General features: G+C 41.9%; 1 protein-coding gene across 1 annotated transcript in view; it reads right to left on the bottom strand.

Annotated features, from left to right (window-relative positions):
• SCEL (sciellin) overlaps positions 1 to 25006 on the bottom strand; it is a 111539-nt gene that overhangs the window by 71043 nt on the left and 15490 nt on the right. Inside the window, exons 5-9 of the mRNA XM_052650034.1 lie at positions 19678 to 19746; positions 19040 to 19078; positions 17696 to 17776; positions 14586 to 14651; positions 295 to 375 (exon numbers count right to left, since the gene is read on the bottom strand). Of these exons, the coding sequence (XP_052505994.1) occupies positions 295 to 375; positions 14586 to 14651; positions 17696 to 17776; positions 19040 to 19078; positions 19678 to 19746 (336 nt within the window). The remainder of the gene's footprint in view (positions 1 to 294; positions 376 to 14585; positions 14652 to 17695; positions 17777 to 19039; positions 19079 to 19677; positions 19747 to 25006) is intronic.

Genomic DNA, 25006 nt, shown 5'->3' with positions numbered 1-25006 from the left:
TGCTCAATTGTGTCCGACTCTTCGCGACCCCATGGACTATATCCTACCAGGCTCCTCTGTCCATGCAATTTTCCAGGCAAGAGTACTGGAGTGGGTTGCCATTTCCTTCTCCAGGGGATCTTCCCGACACAGGGTGGCTCAGAGGGTAAAGTGTCTGCCTGCAGTGTGGGAGACCCGGGTTCTGCAGTGAATCTGCACAAAAAACATACCCATGCTTTGCACAAGTCACAATTCATATGGTGTCATTTCCTTTAAACTTCATTTTGCAAGAAATTCTGGAATGCTAGATCTTACCTATTATCCTGCTTCAGCTGGTTAGGAGATGAAACAGCGGAACTGGGCTTTGGAGGTATCGGAGGGTGAACAGTTGGTTCCCTTTAGAACAGAAAACAGCAGTTTATTTCACCATGGAAACCAGGTAAATTTTGGCTTCTATTCACCAAATGCGTTTATTGTCTATGTGGAAATATCTCATGCGTCTTACAACCCCCGTGCATGAGCTATTGGAAAGGCCAGGACGTTTGGAGTCCTGAACTTTAAAGAAGTCAAATCTGTAAATTACAGGAGAATTCATTTAATCAGATTTTTGGAAACCCTGTCCTCCCCGGCTATAGCTTGAAACATTATATGTACTTTAAACAGCTTAGTAATTTACTAGAATATCTCACTCAAGTTGTGATATTTTGGGTCAGCAGCACATGAACAGAGTAAATGGTTCCTGGACTAAATTAACATATAAGCTTCTTTAGGAATTATGTCACCTATCAAGCTGCTATGGAAACAGCAAGAAAGGTTTTCAATTCCATAGACCTTAAGAAGAAGTCGATTTGAAGCTCTTAACTAAATCCACCTTAAACATTGACAGCACAGGCCAGTTTGATGCTGGCAGAGCTTATAAACACTGTCAGCCTAAACTTTCCAACAAAGCACCAAGACAGCCTCTGAAATGGCAAGATTTAATCACCCAGGAACTGAAACAGGTGATTATGGGCATATTTGGGGTAGAGTCAGCTCTTTATCCGGGTTTCCCTGGTGGCTCAGTGGTAAAGAATCCACGTATAGTGCAGGAGATGCAGGAGACATGGGTTTGACCCCTGGGTTGGGAAAATCCCTTGGAAGAGGGCATGGTTATCCACTCCCGTATTCTTGCCTGGAGAATCCCATGTCCCACAGAGGAGCCTGGCAGACTGCAGTCCATAGGGTCACAAAGAGTCAGACACAACTGAGGTGATTTATCATGCACACACATAGCACTTTACCTAGGGCATGTCACTTCCCTACCCCCGAACTCCCACCCCAGTAGTGCCCCATAATCCTCGAGTACATTCCATAGAAATACCCTGTGATCTCGACTCTGTACCTCTCTGGCTTCTGCGTTGCACTAGGGAGCATGTAGGCTCTGGAGTTGGGCTGCCTGAATTGCCAGCTGTGTGATAAGGGCCTAAATTATTCCATTTCCTCATTTGTAGTAACCCTTCCAACAGCACTGTGGGGGTGCTGTCGGGACTGAATGAAATCATGCTTTTATTTAACACATTTATTGGTAGCTTTCTATGCATGAGGCACTCTACAAAGTAGATAATTTCCCTGTTTCCAGAAGGTTTTCAATACACAAATAAATAAATGGCAGATGAAGAAAAGTACTAAGAAGACAATAAAGCAGTGAGAGAATATGGTGATGGTGTGGGAACACCTGTGTGTGAGGTGAAACATAAGCCAGGACCTGCAGGAAGTGATCAACTGAGCCAGGAGGATTTCGGAGAAAGAGCATCATCAGCTTTGCGATGGCATCTGACACTTGCAACTGGATGAGACCGCCCAGGAAGTCAGCCTAGGCAGAGAAGGAAGAGGGCCAAGGCTGGAACCCCAGATCCCAGCAACATTTAGACATCAAGAATATGGGGAGGAAACAGCAAAGGGATCTGAAGAGAAGCAGACAAAGAGAAAAGAAGAGAAATACAGGGGTGTGGTGCCAGGAAGTCAAGGGAGACAAGTGTTTCCGGAAGGAGTAACTAGCCTTGCCAAATGCAAGACATTTGACAGATCAGATAAAACTGGAGTGAAGAGTTACTGTGGTAATATAATAATATTGTTGGCAATATAGGGGTCATTGATAAACCTGATGAAGGCAGTTTTGATGGAGCAGTAGTGAAAAAAAAAATCTTCTAGGAGTGGATCTCAAAGAAAATGGGAGGCAGAGGGATAGATGTAGAGATATCTTTTGAGGCAATTTGCAGTGAAGAGGGAAGAGAAAATTGGGAAGCTACCTGAAGATTGGTAGGTCAATGAAAGGTACAAGAGTATGCAGATATGCCAATGGAATGATCCAGGGAAGATGGCAAATTTGATGGTTCAGGAGAGTGAGCAGAAAATGCTTAGACATGGGAAGCAAGAAGACTGAGAACACATGCAGGATGGCTGGTCTTGGAAGCACAGAGAGCGAGCTCATTGAATCCTCTCTTCAGTCCCAGAGATAAGTATTGTACTTCTTCCTACTTTATAGATGAAAAGATGCAGGCACAGAAAGTGAAAATAAATAGCCTGTGATGATACAGCTGGTAAGGGGCAGAGTGCAAAACCCAAACCAAGAAGTCTGGCTCCATAAAGCATCCCCCATGATGCTGTCTCTCATAAGGATTCTTTGAGCAACACCAATGGCTCCACTGAAGTCAATGCTCATGGAACTACAATAAGGCCAATACCCATTGATTTCTTTTGCCATACTCAGTTCTTCAGGGGCAGGAACAGATTGAACAGAGAGTGGATTTAAGGAAGCTTCTAATTCAGCCAAGAGAGTGCAATAAAGACTGATGACAGGGAGGAGAAGGGGATGTGTGAGGAGGTGATTACAGTGAAGGGCTGTGGGAGCTGAGATGGACATGGAGGGAAGCGAGGATGTGAGGGCAGAAGGGCTGTGGAAAGATGGTAGAATCAATGGACTGGGGGTTGTGGGACTGGGAAACTTCTGGCATCAGAGGACTGGAGGGATTGAACCAGAAAGTGTAGACAGAAGGTGGGTAGATGGAAAATGGAAGCCAGAAGAGGGAAAGCTTTGAAGTTTTGTAGTGTATATGGTTTCTTACAAGGGAAAAATCTGTGGGTGGCTGGAGTAGGGCAATGGACAAGATCATTGGAGAGGAGATCAAGAAAGTGAAAGTCCAGGATGGGAAGGATCCATTACACAAATTTGGGAATCACCAGGCATTATGAGGGCTTCCCTGATAGCTCAGTTGGTAAAGAATCCACCTGCAATGCAGGAGATGCCAGTTTGGTTCCTGGGTCAGGAAGATCCACTGGAGAAGGGATAGGCTACCCACTCCAGTATTCTTGGGCTTCCCTTGTGGCTCAGCTGGTAAAGAATCCTCCAGTACTCTTGCCTGGAAAATCTCATGGACGGAGGAGCCTGGTAGGCGGCAGTCCATGGGGTCGCTAAGAATCGGACATGACTGAGCGACTTCACTTTCACTTTTCCCTTTCATGCACTGGAGAAGGAAATGGCAACCCACTCCAGGGTTCTTGCCTGGAGAATCCCAGGGATGGGGGAGCCTGGTGGGCTGCCATCTATGGGGTCGCACAGAGTCGGACACTGAAGCGACTTAGCAGCAGGAGCAGCAGGGCTGGGTCAGGTTCAGTGATGCACAGAGCTCTGCAAGGATGGTCCAGGTGATAAGAAGTGATCTGACTGGGGTTCCCATAGGGATCCATGGCCACAGGGGTGGGGGACATGACAGAATTAGTCCGGAAGCTTTTCTGGCCGAGTGTGGCAGTGAGTCCTTGGGTGAGAGACAGTGGAGGAGTGGACACAGAGCACAGTGGGTCTTCTGGTCCTTGTGTTGATGGTGGCTTTGAAGCCAGCAAGAGGGCAATGCAAGGCTTTAGAGCACCGCCTGGCTTAGTGTAAGGGTTGTGGCTGCTGTTGTTTTCATGCCAAGTGATCCCAGTGCTGTAACGGAACCAAACCACCAGCACTTCCTAACCCCATCCCACCCCACACCACGGTCTCTCTCCTCTGGGGCGGACCTCCTGCTACCTTCCACCTGGAGAGCCCTCCTTGCCCTTCAGCCTCTGGTTGAGGGGGTTACTGGGTGGAGTGGTACCCAGTGCTCTGGTGAACACTCTTCTATGTCTCCCAGAGTAGCGCACCTTCTTCACAACACATACCGTGCTGGTCTGAATTGCACATAATTTTCTGTCTCCACCCTGGCTGGACCCAAAGTCCCTAAAAGGATAGTTATACACTACGAAGTACTAGGATTGTACACGATGTTGTTGCCCGATAAAGATGTGTTGGAAAGGGGAGTGATTGGCTGAATTTTTATTTGGTAAGAAGAAAAATGGGTACTGAACAGGAGTCTAAAGCTTTGAAAATCTGTTCAAGGTTACCTGTCCCATAGAAGTCCATTGTCCATTGTTGACTCCACTACCAAGTACCTGGTAGCTCAGCTGGTAAAGAATCTGCCTGCAATGCGGGAGACCTGGGTTCAATCTCTGGGTCGGGAAAATCCGCTGGAGAAGGGATAGGCTACCCATTCCACTATTCTTGGGCTTTCCTTGTGGCTCAGCTGGTAAAAGAACCTGCCTGCAATGCGGGACACCTGGGTTTGACCCCTGGGTTGGGAAGATCCCCGGGAGAAGTGAAAGGCTACCCACTCCAATATTCTGACCTGAAGAACTGGACTGTATAGTCAACAGGGTCGCAAAGAATCAGACACAACTGAGTGACTTTCACTTTCACTGAGTATCTGGTGAGCACTGGGTGCTCAGATGAGTTATTGTGTAATATGATATGCCTGCAAAAAGTAATTTACAGGAAAACACTCTCCCCCTTCTGACCTAATGTTAGATCTTACAATTAGATGTTCTTTTATTTGTATTGATTGTCATCATCTTCTCTTCTCAAAACATATCCCTGTGTTGCAACAGTGTAATGTCACTCAAATGATAATGTGTCTTTCATGCATCTGTGTGGATGAGCTGGTTATATGTATCTCTTCCAGGGACAGAGGAAAGGATAAGAAGTTGGTTGGCCCCAGATATTAATGAGTCTACACAGAGCACTGGATATCTAAAAACAGGCAGGAAAGTAGTAACAAGATGGAAAGGAGGCTTACAAAAAGGGAGACAAGGGATGGTGCCCAACTTTGCTTATGCCAGAATCACAGTGATACAAAGCTAAGTTTCTTCCATGTAAAGTGGTGCTGAGTTACTTCAGTCGTGTCTGACACTTTTATAACCCCTGGACTGTAGCCCACCAGGCTCCTCTGTCCATGGGATTCTCCAGGCTAGAATACTGGAGTGGGTTGCCATTTTCCCCCCCAGGGGATCTTCCCAAACCAGAGATCGTACCCTTGTCTCTCATGTCTCCTGCATTGACAGGTGAGCTCTTTACCACTAGCCCCACCTGGGAAGCCACTAAGCCCTCAAATAGGCCAGAAAAGATTGCCTGGGTGTGTCTGAGGGGCAGAGATGAGTAGAGAAGAAGATCTGGGTGTACAGGAAGGAGATGGTTTGGGGAAATAAAAGTCAGGTGTGCATTTGTGAAGGCCAAGAAAAGCAGAGACGCGAGAGTAATGCATTTACACCCCTACTGGGCTGGGCCAGGGCAAGGTCACGCTGACTTCAGTCCTTCTCAGAGGAGCTTTTTGCATCTCCGCAGTGACAGTCACAGATGACAGAACCCCGGCCCTGGGGGCAATGAGAGGCGTCATTCAAGCTGAGCCAGGAGCTTGAGGCCACGCCAAGCAGGGGCTTTAGAATGTGAGAGCGAGACAGGAAGCTGTGGCCTGGAATGTTTCGAAGAGACAAAAACAAGAAACATTCCTGTGAAATGATCTTGTCTGAATACCACTGTGAGATGCGCGTTTAAGCTTGGATCAGTTGACCCTGGTTCTCCCCTGTCTTTCCCTCCAGCCTATAAGACCTTCCGCGGGGTTGATGACGCCACACTAGCTGCTATAATTGTAAAAAAATAACTTCCAGGGATCAAAAGGCAGCTTTCCTGGGCAACATTTGAAAACCTGCAGATTGTAGCCCGAAGGCCAGAGCTAATAGAAATAACACTGTCAACCTGTTTATGTTCCCTCATTTCCATAAGCTCCTGCAAAGGTCACCTCTTTGTATTATGGCTTTTTGGAAAACATGCTTGGCTCTGTGACTCGTGTTCCAGAATGACTTTGTGAAGAACCTTTCTATGACTCAACACAGGTCAGGGTTGAAAGAATATTGACTCTTAAAAACTGATGGTGAGTTTTGTTTTACTTCATGAAGTGACTTAGCAGCTTAGCAGCATGCTTAGCTGTTGTAGTCTGCCAGTAGAATTCTTATTCCAACAATGGCGAAGGAAATGGAACTTAACATTTTTTTGAGCTTCAGTAACATGTCAACTTGTCCAAGTTGAGATACTTCTCACATACTTTTTTTTATTTAGTCTATATCTGTCCTGTGGAATGTGTGTATGTGTGTGTGTGTGTGTGTGTGTGTGTATTTATATACATACATTATATATACAATTTATTTTTTTCACTGAGTCTCAAAAAAGGTAAGCAATTTGCCCTGGGTCACACTGGTAGTAAGTGACTCAGCCAAGGTTCTAACCCAGTCTTACTCGTGTCTAATTCCATGCTTTCTCCTCTATACCAGGCATCCCCTTGGTCTGTGGCCTGTTAGGAACTGGGCTGCAGAGCAGGAGGTGAGTGGTGGGCTAGTGACTGAAGCTTCATCTGTATTTACAGCTGCTCCCCACCACTCGCGTTACTGCCTGAGCTTCACCTCCTGTCAGATCAGCAGAGACATAATAGACTTAATGCACTTGAATCATCCTGAAACCTTCCCCCCTCCCTAGTCCACGGAAAGATTATCTTCCACAAAACCTGGTGCAAAAATGTTGGGGACTGCTGCGCTCTATTGTACTGTATTAAATCATTATTCTTCTAGGTATTTCCAATGAAAATCTAATAACAATAAGAGATCCTGCATTATTTGCTTGCCCAAAGGTGTCAGTTCAAAAGCACTTATTCCACAACTGCCCTAGTTATTATGTTAGGACATATAACAAGCAAAGTTGGGCATTCAAGACTAGGAAAGGTGTGATGTGGTCCATGGTCTCAAAGAGCTTGCAGAATGCAAGGCATTCTAAAGATTCCAGAAAATAATCTTTCGATTATTTGTTCAAAAGCATGATTGCTCTAACAGTGTCTTACTTTCAGTGGCCAGGGGCCATTTCAATGAACCACACCACAACAAAGAGCATGCATTGAACAAAAATTTCAGAGACCTAGGTTTTAGACTAGTTTTGCCACTGACTTCCAGTTTGATCATGGAAAGAACACTGACCCTTTCTGAAGAATCTGCTTCTTCATTTATAAAAGGATGAGATTGGCTCAGATCTGTGGCTGGCAAACCACGACATGATCATGAGAAGGCAGAATATTGCAAGGAATCTTCAATTCCACAGTAGTCGTGAATACTACTTGCTATGCACTAAGTACCCTGAATATTCATATACTGTACTTTCTAAATGTATGACTATTCAGTTGTGGTTAATAAAATTTAAATGGCATAATTTAATATAAGAACACAAATAAACTTTAGCTTCTAATAGACACAGAGGGATAGAAATTTTCAAGTATTGCTGAATTCATAGCAGCACATTCTGAATTAACTTTCTCCTCATTCTATTAAAATACTTCAAAAAAATAACATATCCTGACTCAGGTTTATGTTTTAATTATTTTGAATAAATATAATTGGTATTCTAGGCATTCAGATACAATTTTAAAATCACTATACTTTGACATTTTACTGAGCATTTTAGACTTAGTTTTTGCAAAATGGCTTCTAGTTAATACAAGAAGATGTTTGTTGTGATAAAAATTAAATATACTGATTTAATTTAGGGTGACAGCAAACTTCGTAGAAGGCTTGGTACCAATAGAGTTAAAAATGTTGCAGCATAATTAGAAAAGCTACATTTTACCATTTATAGTTACAGATGGGAAAATATAACTGTAGTGCAAAGTTGCCATAGCAACCCACTTCTCAATCAGAATTTTTTTTCTCCTCCATATCTACCAATCAGCTAAGTGGAAGTGGAAACCACTGAAAGAGAAGAGATTGAAACAAATATGGACGAGAAATTATGAAAGTACGTAACAAGCATTTCACAATATGGTGATTTCCTGCATGTGTTTCCACTACTTTAATTTTACCAGATATTATACAATTTATTTTCTGACTTTGGAAATGATTGCAGAAAAAAACACATTGGTTTTTTTTTTTTTTTTTTTTTTGATGGTGCTGGTGGTTTGCTTCATTGTTTCTCCAGAATCACTACAATGGGTAACACTGTAAACATTCATATTGTTTAAGCAACTGCTACCTAAATCTGGCTTCCACGAGTTTCTTAAATGAGCTTCATATGCCATCAAAGCACTGTATCTCTGCATCACCTAAATACAAAGGCATATGTACTTAAATTTACCGTAAACAGAATACCAAGAGTTAAAGGTGGGTTCTAAAATCAGAAGCAACTTTAATATTAACTTCCTAGAAATGCTGCATCTGTATTTTATTGCGATTTGACTGAGCACTTCTCACGAATGGCACCTATTATCCACACCATTGGCTCAAGTCCTGGCATATGTTATCACTCTTTTAAAGACTCAAAGAAAAGAAAAAGTTTAAGAGCTTAGAAAGTAAGATAGACACAAGTGATTGCTGACAAATTGCTTTGCGTCATGCTTTCTGATAAATCTTTAAATGAAACAAGTGGAAAAGGAAAAACTTTCACTGGCTCTGACCTTCTAATAATTTTCCATATTGATGACACATGTATTTCTTTTATATGTATTTCAGAATCTTGAATACATAGAGCTCAAATTACATTACACCAAAACATTAAAACAGAAGCAATATTCTGAAATAATGAAAGGGATTTGAACACAGGAAAGGGGGTGAACCCGTGATCACAGAGGAAGGAGAGACAGATCACTGCAATGAGGAACAAAAGTTGTAGAGGTAAAATTTGATTCAGTCCTGATTAAAATGGAAAGAAACTATAGGTTCTGACGGCAGTTGAAAAGAGGATTTCAGAGGAAATAATCTTGTTGACCCAGGTTGACAGGCTTCCCTGGTAGCTCAGCTGGTAGAGAGTCCACCCGTAGTGCAGGAGACCCCAGTTTGATTTCTGGGTTGGGAAGATCCCCTGGAGAAGGCATAGGCTATCCACTCAGTATTCATGGCTTCTCGTGGATCAAATGGTAAAGAATCTGTCTGAATGCAAGAGACCTGGGTACAGTCTCTGGATTGGGAAGATCCCCTTGAGGACAGCTCGGCAACCTGCTCCAGCCAGTATTCTTGCCTGGGGAATCCCCATGGACAGAGGAGCCTGTCCTGTGACAGCGATGGGCTACCGTCCATGGGGTTGCAAAGAGTTGGACATGACTGAGGGACTAAGCACGGCACACACAGTGCATACAGGTTGGTCTCTCAAACCCTGTGCTAGAGTTTTCCTTTCTGAACAAGAGAAGAAAGAGATCAGAGAACATTTATATCCAAGGACCAAGGAGTTGCATTAGAAAGCAGCTAGAAAGAGTTTTATTTAAGTTCAGAACTTTACCTGCTGTGTCTTACTACCATGAATTACAGCTTCTTTCTCTACTTGTTTTATCAGAAAGAGGGCAAGAGACTTTCAGAGATATTTGACTCTTAATTCATTCCAAAATGTTGTTTGATCAGCAGATCTTAACCTTCTCATTGCAAGACTACTGTGTGTCATACATAAAATGACACTTGTCTTAAGAAATTGCTTTTTTTCTTTAGCTCTACTATATAGTTATATTAGAAACTTTAACTTGCTCATTTAAAATCTAGTTGAATTCACCGATGTGATAGACATGAGTTTGAGTAGGCTCCAGGAGTTGGCGATGGACAGGGAAGCCTGGAGTGCTGCAGTCCATGGGGTTGCAAAGAGCTGGACACAACTGAGTGACTGAACTGAACTGAATTCACCAGCCTCATGTTAATTATATAGACAGAATGAGATGTAGATATATTTCTAGATGTAGCTATAGAAATATCAATGGCTGTAGACATAAGCATAGACTAGAGTGATAGGTACAGATATACATATAAATATAGAGAAAAGTGTGATATCATGGGTTCTTCTATTGATTGAAAAAAAAAGCTTAAGACCCTTTGGGTGCAGCTTACATCATACCTGTAACAGATTTTAATCCAAACACAACACCAATACAAGTTGTCAATCCAAACATGACTAAGTTTGGTTCTTCCACACTACGTAAGTCAAGAAAGGGAAAACTGAGGAATGGGGTAGTCCATGGGGTTAAAGATCACAGAGAGGTTCAGTTCAGTTCCGTCGCTCAGTCATGTCCGACTCTTTGCAACCCCATGAATCGCAGCACGCCAGGCCTCCCTGTCCATCACCAGCTCCCGGAGTTCACTCAGACTCACGTCCATCGAGTCCGTGATGCCATCCAGCCATCTCATCCTTGGTCGTCCCCTTCTCCTCCTGCCCCCAATCCCTCTCAGCATCAGAGTCTTTTCCAATGAGTCACCTCTTCGCATGAGGTGGCCAAAGTACTGAAGCTTCAGCTTTAGCATCATTCCTTCCAAAGAAATACCAGGGCTGATCTCCTTCAGAATGGATTAGTTGGATCTCCCTGCAGTCCAAGGGACTCTCAAGAGTCTTCTCCAACACCATAGTTCAAAAGCATCAATTCTTTGGCGCTCAGCCTTCTTCACAGTCCAACTCTCACATCCCTACATGACCACAGGAAAAATCATAGCCTTGACTAGACGGACCTTAGTCGGCAAAGTAAATGTCTCTGCTTTTGAATATGCTATCTAGGTTGGTCATAACTTTTCTTCCAAGGAGTAAGCGTCTTTTAATTTCATGGCTGCAGTCACCATCTGCAGTGATTTTGGAGCCCCCAAAAATAAAGTCTGACACTGTTTCCACCGTTTCCCCATCTATTTGCCATGAAGTGATGGGACCAGATGCCATGATCTTCGTTTTCTGAATGTTGAGCTTTAGGCCAACTTTTTTGCTCTCCTCTTTCACTTTCATCAAGAGGCTTTTTAGCTCCTCTTCACTTTCTGCCATAAGGGTGGTGTCATCTGCATATCTGAGGTGATTGATATTTCTCCCGGCAACCTTGATTCCAGCTTGTGTTTCTTCCAGTCCAGCGTTTCTCATGATGTACTCTGCATAGAAGTTAAATAAGCAGGGTGACAATATACAGCCTTGACGTACTCCTTTTCCTATTTGGAACCAGTCTGTTGTTCCATGTCCAACTCTAACTGTTGCTTCCTGCATACAGATTTCTCAAGAGGCAGGTTAGGTGGTCTGGTATTCCCATCTCTTTCAGAATTTTCCACAGTTGATTGTGATCCACACAGTCAAAGGCTTTGGCATAGTCAATAAAGCAGAAATAGATGTTTTTCTGGAACTCTCCTGCTTTTTCCATGATCCAGCGGATGTTGGCAATTTGATCTCTGGTTCCTCTGCCTTTTGTAAAACCAGCTTGAACATCAGGGAATTCACGGTTCACGTATTGCTGAAGCCTAGCTTGGAGAATTTTGAGCATTTCTTTACTAGCATGTGAGATGAGTGCAATTGTGTGGTAGTTTGGTTGGGGGAAAAAACATTCAGGAAAATGATCTCTCCTTGTAATAACTGGGAATGGGTGTGTGGGAGAAAATGAAATCTCTGGGAAAGATTAGGTGATGGAAAAATGAAGGTTCACAAAATGAAGAACAGAAATGAGAGTGAATGTTGGAATTAACGGGAAATTCTTTTGTAGAAGAGGAGAAAGGGGAGAAAGGGAGATGGAGACTGGTGAATAAGTAAAGGTCAAAGGGAAATAAAGTTAGCATGGGCTATTAGCTAGTATTAAACATCACAGTTCTCCATTTTTATCGTTCTTGACCTATTTCCTATCTTCTTTTTGTTCTTCTGGGGACAAAGATCTCTTTTTGAAACCTTTGATTCCTTTCATCATTTAATAATTGCTTCTAGTTTTCGGCTTCTGCTGAAAAGGCTACTACTTCTCAGCCCCGAGAATGCACTGGTACTAAAGGTGAGAAACAGAAGCAGTACTTCGAGCTGTTCCAACAAAAAGCACTTAGGAATCAAAGGCATTGCTATATTACTATTATTCTCTCTTTTCCCTGAAAGCTTTGGATAACATTAGCTCTGATCCTGAAAGAACTCAAAGTCTTTTGGTCTAGCCATTCTATTAATAATCTGTGACTTTAAGAAAGGAGTGGATATTTAAATTCATCAACCTTATCCAATAATCTCTCTGCCTTAAATCTGGTGCTAGGCATCTGATCCAGAAATCAGAAATAGCAGCATTGTAACTTATTTTATCTTCCATGTAAATCACATCCAGCTATGCATAAATTGTAAGGGCATATAGCCAGGCAGTATCAGTTCTGTTCAGAGATCCATGGCTGAATGTGCGCTGAGCTCATATGATGGGAGTGCATGAATAGCCCTTCCGTATCTTTACACAGTTATATAACAGTTGCTTATTATGATGGTAATTTACATGAACAATGGAATAACAGATAAAAGATAAAAATAAGTTATTTGGGAAATTAGTAATAAATGTTTCTAAGTATCAGTTACTGTCTATCAAGACAAAATTGGATGGAATATACAGTGGTATCTTACAATAATAACTTGGGTAGTTCCATGAAAGGTACCACTCGTGGAGAAATATCTAAACACAGCCTGAGGAGAAAGGAGGTTATAAATTAGAGACATAATCCATATTTGGCAGTTCACATAATTGGAAACCACCCACAGGTTTAAAAAGATGAACAGGTTTAAAAAGAAAATATTTTAAGAGAAGGTTGGTATAATTCCAAGCTGTGATTATTCAACATGTCCAATCGTTTTATACATATGTTATACACATATAATACATACGTACACACACACACACACACATATAGATGAAGCCAAGGGTATGAAAGACAGTTTGAGTTCTTTTTGTCTATTAGTCAACTAAAGTTATTTATGTCCTTATAGATTCAACTTAAATTATAAGACACTTCCAAATATACCTATTATTTGGAAATAGAAGACACATTAAAAGCCTGTGCAACAGCTGAAAACTTTTGGAAATAAAACAGTCCCATATGAAACAAGGGCACTGCTTCATACCCTTTTTCCAAGTGTTGGATTGGGAAAATGAATCCCATTTAAACATGGAAATATTGGGTGAAGATATTCTAGGGGCTGATGACATGGAATTAATTTTGGATACCTAAAACCAAAACCAACTTGGAGACCTATTTTTCTTCAAGTGCTAATGACAGCATAGATTATGAGAGGCCTAGACTGTGTCTGTTTCACTGAAGGCTTGAGTGTAGGCTCCGTGTTTTGTTCACTGATATCTCCCAAGATCCTAGAACAGTATCTGGCATACAGTAATCAGTTATTATTAAATATTTATTCAGTTAAATAGTTGTTGACATTCCCAGTATGGAACTTGTAGAACCAGGTGTTCTCCACATGGGCTCTAATTTAGTGATAATTATTGCTCTCAACAGCAACAAAAAAGCAAGAGCAAACACTACTCATCTGTCACTTTAAGTTTACCAAGAACTTGCCATACACGTTCCCATCCTGACATCTGGGGTCATCAGAGCAACAATGACTGTGCACCAGAGCCCACACTGGGGCCCCAACCTAGTGATGGCCCCTGTTCTCTCCCCTGCCCCGCTTATGGATCGAATGACGTCCTCTCCAAATTTGTTTGGAAATAGGGACATTAGTAGACACAAGTAGGTAAGGCAGGAGTCATGGACATAAGTAGCTGAGTTGGGGTGAGAGCATACCAGCGTTGGACGAGCCCCATTCAATAGGACTGGTGTCGTTATAAGAGGGAGAAATTTGGACACAGACAGGCACACAGGGTAAACACCATGTAAAGGTGAAGGTGGAGATTGAAATGGTGCGACCCCATGGACTGTAGCCTGCCAGGCTCCTCTGTCCATGGAATTCTCCAGGCAAGAAAACTGGAGTGGGTAGCCATTCCCTTCTAAAGGGGACCTTCCTGACCAAGGGATCAAACCTGGGTCTCCTGCATTGAGGGCAGATTCTTTACCATCTGAGCCTCCAGGGAAGCCCTTATACAAACTAAGGAACACCAGAGATTGGTGGGAAAACACTGGAAGCCAGGAAAAAGGGTGGAATAGATCCCCTCTCAGAACCCTCAGAAGGAACCCCGTCAACACCTTGATCTTGGGCTTCCAGCCTCTGGAACTGTGAGACAATACATTTCTCTCACACCACCCACCTTTACGGTACTTTGCTACAGCAACCCTTAGCAAACTAAAAATACAGTCATTTACTTCTCAAAGCATGTCAGATTTCCTACCAGGCACAACTTGTACCCTGACCTCACTTTCACTGGGCACTATCTTATTCAGAGCTCAGAGTTCACAAAATTGCCTCCGCTTTATTCCAAAGCATCCACAATTATATGTTGTCAATATCTAACACATTCTTCCATCATGTTACATAGCAATTACCTCTGACATCTTTCTCTTACCTTCTGCTTGCTCCTGTGTTTGGGGTGGTGTTGTAACCTGGAGGGGGTGGTGGAAACCAGGACTGTCTGTTAAGAAATGACATCAGTTATAAACATTGTGCTCGAAAGACTTGACCCCACCCGCATGTCTTCCAGGGAAAGCTGAAAATAAATTGACAGGTAAAAAGGCAATGAGATGACTTTCGTACAAGGTCTTAGAGATAAAATGAAAACTATTTAGTTCCTACCATAGGAAGTAACGGCCTATATTGCAGGCAATCTGCTCTCCCAAATAAATCCTTTTGCCCATTTCCTTTGACACTAAACAATGTAGACACTTTTTTACAAAGAAATCTGCAGGAAATCTGGAAAATAATAATGTTAAATCTATATGGTAGGTTCATGGGTGCTCATTATCAACACACCTCTCTGTTTTTCTGCGTTTCTGAAACATTTCATAATAAAAATAACAACACTCTTATGTTCTACTCAAAATATGGTTTTAAAAAATCTGTATGACAGGAAATGCTGAAAGTAAGAATATTGAAAATATAAATGAATGCCACAGCAACGCCAAGCTCAATTTTATATAGCTGCATATGAGCAACTAAGCACACACATTTATACATACATGTACATATATATACACACACATGTATATCCAATTAGAAAGATGCCTTCCCATTATTAAGACATCATTGTAGTTGGTAGAGATAGCTGAGGACTTTGTCAAAAAGACTAAGTTACAGATCAAAAATGATGTTCAGAGGAGAGTAAGATAGCCTGGAAAAGGAAGATGAAGTATAAGGACAGGAGAGTCATTTAAATTCTCGAAGCTGGTCTATTCTCTGAGATTGCAGGACTGCGCTAAGATGGGATGGGAGTAAAGCAAAGCCAATTTCAGCTCAGTGCAACCCCCAAGAGCTTAGTCAAGGCACGTCACAAAAGAGAGTCATGCTTCTGGCTGCAATGTTCCTGAATGATGCCTACCCTATCAGAGGAAAGATTCTTGCCCTGGGTAGGAGACTGAACTAACGGACCTTAAATTTCCCTTTCGGTTTCTTCTAACAGACAAGAAAGGATCAGGGGAAATGTGAAATTTGGATCCGAGAGAAGGATAATCTTATTTCCTGAGACTCTGTAGACACAATCAAAATTTCATCTGTAGGAGAAAATAGAATCAGTCATTTCCCTCCAGGAGGACTGCAGGAGCAGCGCGGCAGTCAGCCAGCTCATCAGCAAGCACTGAACACCTGCCCTACACCAGGCATCGTCCTGTGTGTGCGTGCGGAGTCGCTTCAGTCGTTTCTGACTCTTTGCAACCACATAGACTGTAGTCCACCAGACTCCTCTGTCCATGGGGATTGTCCCAGGCAAGAATACTGGAGTGGGTTGCCATGCCCTTCTCCAGGGGATCTTCCCGACCCAGAGAGGAGCCCATGTCTTTTACGTCTCATGCATTGGCAGGCAGGTTCTTTACCTCTAGCACCACCTGGGAAGCCCAAGCATGGTCAGAGGAGCAAGCAAAGAAAATAAGAAAATTTGAAAAGCACTGAGGTTCACGAATGCTTGTTTTCCATTCATGTCATGATTCACTGGCACTATGTTCTCTTCAACATGCAAAAATCACTTCCACCATCCCATTCTGTCACATGAAGAAGATGCCACCACTGAAGATCTGCCTCTTCCTTCATGCCTACTAGATAAATGGAAGTTAGCACAGGCGAAAGTGGAAGGCCGTGCAGGGGAAGTTGAAGGAAGAGATAATAAGCACGCAAACAGAGACTGACGCCTCCAGATAGGACCCTTGACCCTGAACGTGGAGGAAGCCTGATCTACAGAGCAGAGGCGGCCTCCAAGATGCAGACTGGTTTCTGGAGTCTAGTGACACTTGGCTACACTGCAGACGTTGTGCAGGATAGTTCCTTGTAGTAGGACTCTTAACATGCGTTACCTGAAGTAGCTTTACTATCTGAGCTCTTGCATCAAAACATTACCCAGCTGTTCAAGACCCTAAGATAGCACATATGAAAATAAGATCAGATTTGTGGTTATCAGAGGCAGGGGGATTGAGGGAGATTGGAGGACAGTGGCTAAAAGGTAAAAACTTACATTTTTTTGTCCTTTAGACCAACTTATTTTATAAACATTTGAAATATCATCCAACAAAAGACAAAGATGTTATAAGTTCTAGGGTTGTAATATATGACATGATGACTACAGTTACCATGATTGTATTATACATAGTAGTCCCTATGATGGTAAAGAGTCAGATGGTAAAGCGTCTGCCTGCAATGTGGGAGACCTGGGTTCAATCCCTGGGTCAGGAAGATCCCCTGGAGAAGGAAATGGCAACCCACTCCAGTATTCTTGCCTGGAAAATCCCATGGACAGAGGAGCCTGCCAGGTTATAGTCCATGGGGTTGCAAAGAGTCAGACACGAGTGAGCGACTTCACTTTCATATCATTTCATGATACATAGAAAAGTAGTTAAGAGAGTAGATCTTAAGAGTTCTCATCCAAAGGAGAAATGTTTCTATTGACATAATGGATGATCTGTGAGATGATGAATGTTGTGCATGCTAAGTTGCTTCAATCGTGTCCAACTCTTGGTGACCCGATGGACTGCAGCCTGCCAGGCTCCTCTGCCCATGGGATTCTCCAGACAAGATACTGGAGTGGGTTGCCATGCCCTTCTTCAGGGGATCTTCCCCACCCAGGGATCGAACCCGTGTCTCTTATGTCTCCTGCATTGGCGGGAGGGATCTTTACCACTAGCGCCACCTGGGAAGATATGATGGATGTTAATTGAACATATTGGGTGATCACCTCACCATATGTGTAAATCACACTATACACCTCAAGCTTACACAGCGATATATGTTAATTATTTCTCAATAAAATTGGAGGAAAAGATAGCATTTTTGAAAAGGAGATTGGGGAGGAAAGGACTGAAGTGTGAAGACAGTAGGCACCAGATCCCTGGGAAGGGGAGGAGGGAAGGAGGAGGAAGGGCGGAGAGCAAACTCTAGATGCGGCCCGGGGGCCTTGGATGATTCGGTGCAGACGTTAATAAAGATCAGTCTGTGAGAGAACAGCAGGAAGAGGGGCTCCCAACAAGCCCATCCTACCTCTTTTTCTTCACAGGAGTAGTAGTGGAGGTGGAAGCTGGGGTGTTGGTGGCGTTTGCACCGGACAAACCTCCAGGTTGCCTGTTTTGTCACAAGAACAAGCAGTGAGCACATTGCTGACACTTCATTTTATCTCACCTTTGAAAGGACTTGCAATCTGCTCCTAATCCCACCACAAAATGTTTCACTTGAGGATGAAAGGACAACAACAGGAAAAGCTCTTCCTTAGTTTACCCATTATACAAGTCACCTGGCTTTCACTCAGATAATTAAAACAGAAGGAGTTGAGTGGAAAAGTCATTCATTATATGACATTCTGTGTCTGAAACCCAGACCAATTGATTCCGATGTGCTTGATTCCACATCAAAGGATTCCAACAAATATTTTAAAATCCTGTCTATGCTGTGACTCACAGAATTGTATTACAATTTTTTTTATTAAATACATTAGCTCGTTTAAGAAAACATTTAAAAATCACACTGTTTTAAATCTCTGTGTGTGTTAGTTGCTCAGTCGTGTCTGATTATGGAAGCCCGCTAAGCTTCTCTGTCCATGGAATCCTCCAAGCAAGACTACTGGAGTGGGTTGTCATTCCCTTCTCCAGGGGATCTTCCTAACCCAGGGGTCAAACCCAGGTCTCCTGCATTGCAGGCAGGTTCTTTACTGTCTGAGCCGCTAGGGAAGCCAAATCTCTATTTAGCATTTGTTAATACATGCAGACCCTCAAAAAACTGAAGTGACTCAGGCCTGTTTCAACTATTGGAGGGCAGTCCAGGGTGAAAATTACTTTTTTTGAAAATACAAATTTAAAAATCAACCAAGTTTTCAAAAATATATCTACTTTGCTTGTTTATAACCACCATTAGTACATTCCAGGGAAAATGCATTTTGTCTATACAGATTGTTAGCAAAACCATGATTTTAAGACTCAGCTGAGCTGTAGATGTGATGGGTATTTTGGGAGGCAAATGAAATGTACAAGAAGAAAGAGTTGCCATAGGACTAGGAAAAAATTTTAAAGTTCTATGGGCAAAAAAGTAAAAAATCTAGACTTTTAAAAAGAAAAGAAATAAAGAATGACTCAAGCTTTGGTGTTTGATTAGAGCAGAGGTTGGCAAACTTCTTGTGTTAAAGTCCACATAGAAAGTACTTTAGGTTTTGCTGACCACTTCAGTATTTCTATCAATACTATTCAACCTGTCAAAGCTGGGGGTGGGGGCAGGGGATGGCTGTGTTACAATGAGACTTTGGCCTGAAGACAATATATCTTGATTTTTTCTTGGACATATAGGAAGAAATACACTTTATTCTTAAAATGTAAGACCAGTTAGAGAAGTACATACGTCTTTGTCACTTCTGGTGGTTGAAACGTGGACATATTTCTGGTAAGAAAATGAGAAGGCAAAGTTTGAGCAGCAGCAAAGAATAAATTCTTACATCAATTTGCAGTTGTCCATGAATTTAGAGTTATTACAATTAAAAGTTAACATTAGTTGTGAGAAAGAAAAAGCAAGTATCAGTAGTTGAATACATTTGAAAAGTTGATCTCATGGTTTTTCACCTTTTGTGTATTAGATTCCAGATAAAGGTGTTTTTCTTTAGAGATTTCATCTTTTAAGCCCAGTGTTTTTCTTTGATGGGTTCAATAATTTTTGTACCATAGGAATGTAAACTTTACATTTACATGTATTTTGTAATACTTCCTGTTGCCACCAGGATAATTTAAACAGACACATAAATGGGGTAGAATGATGGCCTGAAGCAATGAATTCTCTTCATTTTGAAGCCAGGAATAAGAGTTTATTTCTCTTTAACCATGAGCAGGAGCCAAGTTTTTATGCCAGAATTATTTCTGTTTAAAAAATACAGGATAAGCGTTTACAGAAAGATAATAAGTAGGACTGAAGAACTGTATGTAAGTAAGTAATGCTTAGAAAAATATTGTACTTGAACCTTTCCCCAAGTTAGTAGATACTGGTACCTATTGGTTAGTCGGTTATCCAGGGTATTGGCCTTATATGTTTTAGCAGCATCATTTCTGTTTGAAATCCTTTATAAAGAAATAAGACAAAAGTCTGGATCAACATTTAGGTTTTTAAACTCCTCTTAGACCTCTTTCATGCTAGAATCACTTCACAACATAACGTTTCTCTAGTGAAAACAATTGCTTTTCAGGTATCACATTTTATAAAATTTTACAATTAAAAAAAACTGTTATACTCACCACAAAATCTATTTATTAGGCCATTTTGATACAGTTTGTAACTTTTAAAGTTTATGCTTTTTAGCTAGCCTTTCTGACTCATTGAGCATTTAATTCATTAACTATTTCCTTTTCATTGTTGTTTAATAATTGACCCAATGACAGTACTTTCTATGTCACTAAAAGGAATCAATGGAAGACTTAAGCAATTTAAAAAAATGTTCTATGGTATCAGTTCAGTTCAGTTCAGTCATTCAGTCATGTCTGACTCTTTGCGACCGCGTGAATCACAGCACGCCAGGCCTCCCTGTCCATCACCAACTCTCAGAGTTCGCTATGGTATAGACAATGCTATATTTTTGTCAATCTCTTTGTTTTCCTTCTGAGCACACAGGAAGACTGCATATCCCAATCTTTAGTACACGTATATTGGGATCATGTGATTGAATTCTAAAGAATATGGACAGAAATATTATTCATGACTCCCAAAACCATCACGAAACCTCTTGCATGATCCTCCATGCTCTTTTCTCCTCTTCTACTGCAGCTTTGGTGCTCATGGGTTGAAGATGGAAGAATTAAAACATGGAAAGAGTCATTTTATGGAGCAGAGATTTCCCCTAATTTTCTAGGATATCACTTTGAACTCTGCTCAGAGCAAGCAATAATCTTCTATTGGGCTAAACCATGGAGATTTGAGGCAGGGGAGAGAACTCGTCACAAGAATTGCTCTACCCTGGCAAATTTGTTTACATTGACTAACACATTGTGTTAATAGGTCCTGGGGACCATCAGAGGTTTAAAACACTCTAAACTTGGGTCTCCATAGGAGAGTAGGTCTGGGAAAGGTGTGTTTGTCTGTCTTTTGGGTCAGAAGACAAACTAGGAATCCTGTAGCCTGCATGCCAGTGGTGGGATCTCACAACTGCAACCCCTAGAAAAGCACATCAGAAAGGAAAGCTCTTCCTGAGATGTGAGGCTGCCTTCTGGATTCTGCAGGTTTGCACAAAACTGCAGCCCCATAGACTGCAGCCCACCAGGCTCCTCTGTACATGGGATTCCCCAGGCAAGAATACTGGAGTGGGTTGTCATTCCCTTCCCCACGTTGCACAAAACTAGGATGGGGAAAAATTAGGTTCTGGAAAACAAAAGGTCAGCAAGACTCTTCTGCTGATCTCATACTATGGGTCTATTATTAATATAATTTTCTCTAAACTGTTATCTTTATCATTCATGTTATTAAAAAAAAATAAGCTATGGTAGTGAGCACATAGCATCTGTTTCTTTTTTAAAGATATTTATATATTTATTTAGGCTGCATTGGGTCTGAGTTGCAGTACACAGGATCTTTCTTGTGTTAAACGAGATTTTTCCTTGCAGTGGGTGGGCTTAGTAGTTTCCGTGAGCAGACTTGGCTGCGACCCCACATATGGGACCTTAGGTCCCTGATCACAAATCAAACCCGCAGACTGCAAGGTGGATTCTTAAGCACTGGACCACCAGGGAAGTCCCACCATCCACTTTACTACAGGGCTTTATATAAACTGTTCCTGGGAAGATGGACGATAACCTCGCCTTGCTCTAAAAGAAGCTCATGATGGAAAAATATGGCTTATTTGTCCCAGCTTTAAAATGATTTCAATTCCTAGATGTCATTGTGACATGTGTAATTAAAACATTTGATAAATAATTCTAATACATGAAATTCCCCAAGTCAACCCCACACAGTTTCTGTTTATGGTGCATAATGATGATACCTTGAACGCAAACTGGTAACTCTTGCATGCAAAAAGGGAGGAACACTGAATCATCCAGAGCTCCATATTCTCAACTGACTGTTTACAATCCAGGTATTAACTTGTACAGAATGAATCCACATTTAAAACTCATGATGTGGAAAAGGAAATGGCAACCCACTCCAGTATTCTTGTCTGGGAAATCCCATGGACAGAGGAGCCTGGCAGGCTACAGTCCATGGGATTACAGAGAGTCGGACACAACTTAGCAACTAAACCACCACCATCCTCAAGGTATTAATCACTTTTACATTCACTTGTTCGTTTAAAAATCCTCTAGTAGATAACAAAGTTCATCTTCCTAATGACTTGTAGGGTTTCTACAGTGATTAACAAGGTTTGTTCAATATCACAGTTATCCAAGTCTATGCCCCAACCAGTAATGCTGAAGAAGCTGAAGTTGAACGGTTTTATGAAGACCTACAAGACACTTTAGAACTAACACCCAAAAAATATATCCTTTTCATTATAGGGGACTGGAATGCAAAAGTAAGAAGTCAAGAAACACCTGGAATAACAGGCAAATTTGGCCTTGGAATGCGGAATGAAGCAGGGCAAAGACTAATAGAGTTTTGCCAAGAAAATGCACTGGTGATAGTAAACACCCTCTTCCAACAACACAAGAGAAGACTCTACACATGGACATCACCAGAAGGTCAACACCAAAATCAGATTGATGGTATTCTATGCAGCCAAAGATGGAGAAGCTCTATACAGTCAACAAAAACAAGACAAGGAGCTGACTGTGGCTCAGATCATGAACTCCTTATTACCAAATTCAGACTCAAATTGAAGAAAGTAGGGAAAACCGCTAGACCATTCAGGTGTGACCTAAATCAAATCTTTCATGATTATACAGTGGAAGTGAGAAATAGATTTAAGGGCCTAGATCTAATAGATAGAGTGCCTGATGAACTATGGACTGAGGTTTGTGACATTGTACAGGAGACAGGGATGAAGACCATCCCCATGGAAAAGAAATGCAAAAAAGCAAAATGGCTGTCTGGGGAGGCCTTACAAATAGCTGTGAAAAGAAGAGAGGTGAAAAGCAAAGGAGAAAAGGAAAGATTTAAGTGTCTGAATGCAGAGTTCCAAAGAATAGCAAGAAGAGATAAGAAAGCCTTCTTCAATGATCAATGCAAAGAAAGAGAGGAAAACAACAGAATGGGAAAGACTAGAGATCTCTTCAAGGAAATTAGAGATACCAAGGGAACATTTCATGCAAGGATGGGCTTGATAACGGAGAGAAATGGTATGGACCTAACAGAAGCAGAAGATATTAAGAAGAGGTGGCAAGAATACACGGAAGAACTGTACAAAAAAGATCTTCATGACCCAGATAATCCTGATGATGTGATCACTAATCTAGAGCCAGACATCTTGGAATGTGAAGTCAAGTGGGCCTTAGAAAGCATCACTATGAACAAAGCTAGTGGAGGTGATGGAATTCCAGTGGAGCTCTTTCAAATCCTGAAAGATGATGCTGTGAAAGTGCTGCACTCAATAAGCCAGCAAATTTGGAAAACTCAGCAGTGGCCACAGGACTGGAAAAGGTCAGTTTTCATTCCAATTCCAAAGAAAGGCAATGCAAAAGAATGCTCAGACTACCACACAATTGCACTCATCTCACACGCTAGTAAAGATATGCTCAAAATTCTCCAAGCCAGGCTTCAGCAATACGTGAACCGTGAACTCCCTGATGTTCAAGCTGGTTTTACAAAAGGCAGAGGAACCAGAGATCAAATTGCCAACATCCACTGGATCATAGAAAAAGCAAGAGAATTCCAGAAAAATATCTATTTCTGCTTTATTGACTATGCCAAAGCCTTTGACTGTGTGGATCACAATCAACTGTGGAAAATTCTGAAAGAGATGGGAATACCAGACCACCTAACCTGCCTCTTGAGAAATCTGTATGCAGGTCAGGAAGCAACAGTTAGAACTGGACATGGGACAACAGACTGGTTCCAAATAGGAAAAGGAGTACGTCAAGGCTGTATATTGTCACCCTGCTTTATTTAACTTCTATGCAGAGTACATCATGAGAAACGCTGGACTGGAAGAAACACAAGCTGGAATCAAGGTTGGCGGGAGAAATATCAATCACCTCAGATATGCAGATGACACCACCCTTATGGCAGAAAGTGAAGAGGAGCTAAAAAGCCTCTTGATGAAAGTGAAAGAGGAGAGCAAAAAAGTTGGCCTAAAGCTCAACACTCAGAAAACAAAGATCATGGCATCCGGTCCCATCACTTCATGGCAAATAGATGGGGAAACAGTGGAAACAGCGTCAGACTTTATTTTTGGGGGCTCCAAAATCACTGCAGATGGTGACTGCAGCCATGAAGTTAAAAGACGCTTACTCCTTGGAAGAAAAGTTATGACCAACCTAGATAGTATATTCAAAAGCAGAGACATTACTTTGCCAATAAAGGTCCGTCTAGTCAAAGCTATGGTTTTTCCTGTGGTCATGTATGGATGTGAGAGTTGGACTGTGAAGAAGGCTGAGCGCCAAAGAATTGATGCTTTTGAACTGTGGTGTTGGAGAAGACTCTTGAGAGTCCCTTGGACTGCAGGGAGGTCTAACCAGTCCATTCTGAAGGAAATCAACCCTGGGATTTCTTTGGAAGGACTGATGCTGAAGCTGAAACTCCAATACTTTGGCCACCTCATGCGAAGAGGTGACTCATTGGAAAAGACTCTGATGCTGGGAGGGATTGAGGGCAGGAGGAAAAGGGGATGACCAAGGATGAGATGGCTGGATGGCATCATGGACTCGATGGACGTAAGTCTGAGTGAACTCCGGGAGCTGGTGATGGACAGGGAGGCCTGGCGTACTGCGATTCATGGGGTTGCAAAGAGTCGGACACGACTGAGCGACTGAACTGACTGACTGAACAAGGTTTGAAATTAGTGTGTGTGGGGGAAATGGAATAAAACAGAATCACTTGTTAAGCTTCCTGAAGGATTGAGTGTCTGTTATATGAGAAAATATTATATGATGGTGATAATGATCTGTAATTGAAAATTTTTTTAGAGATGTCATATGTAAGGGGTCTAATGCTCAGAATACCACCATTGAAATTAAAGCTCATAGAGAATGTAAAAACAGAAAGCAAATAGGTTTGGAACTATTCTGGTATAAATTATTTTTAGTTAATGAGGAATGTAAACCTTCAGTGTGTCTCTTAGACACTCTAGCTTGCTGCTCACAGAAGGTGCTGGCACTTACTTTTGATGTGCTGTCCCTCTGGTTCTAGATATCCTTTGTTGAGAGCAGGAAATAAGATGGAAAAATGTATCTGGATGGA

Source organism: Budorcas taxicolor, chromosome 12 (genome assembly GCF_023091745.1).
Source record: "Budorcas taxicolor isolate Tak-1 chromosome 12, Takin1.1, whole genome shotgun sequence".
In the NCBI taxonomy this organism is placed as follows: domain Eukaryota; kingdom Metazoa; phylum Chordata; class Mammalia; order Artiodactyla; family Bovidae; genus Budorcas; species Budorcas taxicolor.
This window is presented reverse-complemented; position numbering and strand designations above follow the sequence as displayed.